Source organism: Papaver somniferum, unplaced genomic scaffold (genome assembly GCF_003573695.1).
Source record: "Papaver somniferum cultivar HN1 unplaced genomic scaffold, ASM357369v1 unplaced-scaffold_723, whole genome shotgun sequence".
NCBI lineage: Eukaryota > Viridiplantae > Streptophyta > Magnoliopsida > Ranunculales > Papaveraceae > Papaver > Papaver somniferum.
Genome location: NW_020650116.1, coordinates 1 through 2,917, shown reverse-complemented (window position 1 = coordinate 2,917; position 2,917 = coordinate 1). Strand labels below are relative to the sequence as shown.

General features: G+C 32.8%; 1 protein-coding gene across 1 annotated transcript; it reads right to left on the bottom strand.

The window, feature by feature from the left end:
• Positions 1-2,440: 2,440 nt before the first annotated feature.
• Positions 2,441-2,905, bottom strand: LOC113344087 (egg cell-secreted protein 1.2-like). Its single transcript, XM_026588133.1, has one exon. It carries the CDS (start codon positions 2,903-2,905, stop codon positions 2,441-2,443), a length of 465 nt encoding a protein of 154 aa, XP_026443918.1.
• Between the last annotated feature and the right edge of the window lie 12 nt (positions 2,906-2,917).

Below are 2,917 nucleotides of genomic sequence, written 5' to 3'. Positions count from 1 at the left end.
TGTTTTTATTACAAGAAAAACTTCGTGCTTATATGATTTCATTCTTGGAATTATTCTATATTGAGAAGTTAAAGTTTGCTTTGGATTAAAGTAATTTGTAAACATGGAAAATAGTTCACGAATTCCTTTGAATGCAAGTAATAATTTCTTGAATTTTAAGCATCCTAGCCTTATTTATCATTATAAATAGAGGAACTCTGTAGCTAAGATTCTAATCCCTGCACGTTGTATATCTTATTGCTGCAAGAGTACTCCATAATTAAGCCTAGTTTATCTCGATAAATATATTAGTTACAACTTTGAAGAATTAACCTGGATTCATTAAGCATCATGTTATCTTTTATCTGATAAATCTTTGTTATCAAGAATTTATCTTGATCATCGTAGTTCTTTTCTGTTCTAAATTTCGTCTCTTCTGTTATCCAACCACTCGAGAACTATCAGTTAATAAATTAGACTGATAGAAACTAGAAGGAGTTGGTCGTTTCTGACCTCTTTAGTTCCATAAGATTACTCTCTAAACTTGATCATTTTGATGGATCTTGTGAGGTTAAATCAATTAGGAATCTGTATAACCTTTTGAATAGATGAATCCCTAATTGTTTCAGATTTGTTTGACATCTTTTTTACCTGAAGATCCTCCCTAGAAATATATTTCCATTACCTTGATTGAAACATATTTGAAGAAAATAAAATAGGTGTTCAGTTGGATGCAGGGTAACAATATTTTTCAAGAAAGTTTGTGGAGAAAACCTAGTTCAATAAAGGAGTCCAACTAGGAACTAAACGCATAGGGTCTTAAAAGATCCAAGAGACTTATAATTGTAGATGAATAGATTGGAGGCATATTCAGTGTCAACCAAATTCAAGACTGAAATATGATAGTAGGCTAGTGTCGGTAGCGGTTCAATACAGTATGGTGTTCAAAATGGACGAGGCTCCGAAGTTTTACTCCTGTTATATTGCAGGTTTCCTTGTTAACAAAATTTATGGTGTCTTATGTTATTTCTTTTTCGCATTATACTATTTTATCTTTATTATTGAAATAACAAGTAGTATGTTAAATAACTTAGATAGTTTTTAGCTTGATAGTAAATTAGACCATACAAGGATTTTCTTGTTGAAATCGGATCTTGAAACGTAGGTCACTAAAGAATTGATCTTAATTAATTTCGGATCTTTAAGGTTCAAGTAAATACTAGGTTACCCTTATGGATTTGTACCTTAATTAATGCATCCAAAGAGTTCGGTGTCTTACAATCTTTATTTTTTGTTTGAGTAATTTTCTTTTTTAGAAAACAAATTTTATATCCGAAAGTATAAATTTTACAAGACGTTTGTCCGTACAGTTTCACGAATGAAATGTCGGTGATAAACTATAGGAACCTCTTCTTTTCATACATAACTAAAGATTTCTCTGCGAACATGTGATGTTTATTATGATGCCATTTTAAATGTGAATAGGTTTAATATAGTATGCATGATTTCTTATGGATAAAGAAATGAATTGCATCACGGAACACGTACGGGGTGAATAATAAGATAATCTTGTCGATCTTATTTAGATTTTTGTTGAATGAACTCTCCAATGTCCCTTTGTACTCTTATAAGATTATGACCTAGTAAGAATAATCAAATTATACATATTTTTATATTAAGTTTTAATAACAATAATCACTAAAATGCATAGTTTAAGAAATATGACCGTGTTAAATTATAAAGGTCAACTTTAGAGGGGAAAAAGAATTTAAATGGAAAAGTCATCTTTAGTTGGAAGGTGGTAGTATTTATTTGTATCTTTTGTTTGATGAACCAAAGTTTTATAGCGTTGAGGTTTCCGTAACATCTAATTTTCGAAATAGTAAGTCATCTAAAATTTCTCTAAAATAGATTCACTTCTACCATTTTTCAACATTTTTTTTTATCGTTTACATTGGTTTTTGCAGCATATTTCTTGTTAAACTTTTTGATGACCAAGTGTTGGATATTTGGAGAAAAACCATCTTATATTTATAAAAAAATAAAATAAAATAATTTTGCTTTTACGATTACATTGACTCTTATCACACAGACTCTATAACATTGCACGGTTCTTCACACTTTACTCGTGATTAAGCTGACGTCATGTAATCCGTCATTTGGATAAGCAGTACGTGATCGTTTTCGCTCAGTCTTGATGATCATTATTTTAATCTACAATACGATAAGATTAAAATATAAGAACACTACAAAAGGACTCAAAACAAGTAGATAAAACCTAGTATTAGCCCTTCCGGGGTATCATTCCTTAATTATATCTATCCGACCACTGCTGGGGGAGTACTTTGTCCCACGAAAAGTAATTGAGGTGGAAGCATATTATCGGGTGAAGAAATAGGTGTAGTCGAGTGTGAAGCATCACAATAACCACGTAAAATGTCACCCTCTTCAGCAGTAAAGCCTACAGGGGAATACTTGGTCCCATAAAAAGTGTCTGAGCAGGGGTCTGTACCGGTGGAAGCATAGTAACGGGTGAAGAACGAGGTGTAGTCGAGTGAGAAGCATCACAATAACCATGTAAAATGTCTCCCTCTTCAGCAGTAAAGCCTATGGAATTAAGCATGGAAGGCCTACATTCACGAGTTATGATACAGATGGCTCTACAACACTCAATTCCTAAATACATCTCTCCATCCATGAAGAAAAGTATAATTTCATTAGTGCACGATCGTAACTCATATAGTGCGTTCAAGCATTCAGCCATTCCAACGCCCTCATCTTCTCCATTGATACGAGCTGCTAAGTTAAGACCAACTGAATAACGAACTGTTGTTTCCAAGTCCCTAACACCGATTACTGTTGTAGCATTGGCCATAAGAGCTGAAATTACCAATACAAGAAACAACCTTCCATTGATGAGAGCCATTGTTTAGTCTGG

Bases quoted from the DNA above. Each gene is read 5' to 3' on its own strand.
- LOC113344087 (XM_026588133.1), bottom strand. From the start codon at position 2,905: ATGGCTCTCATCAATGGAAGGTTGTTTCTTGTATTGGTAATTTCAGCT.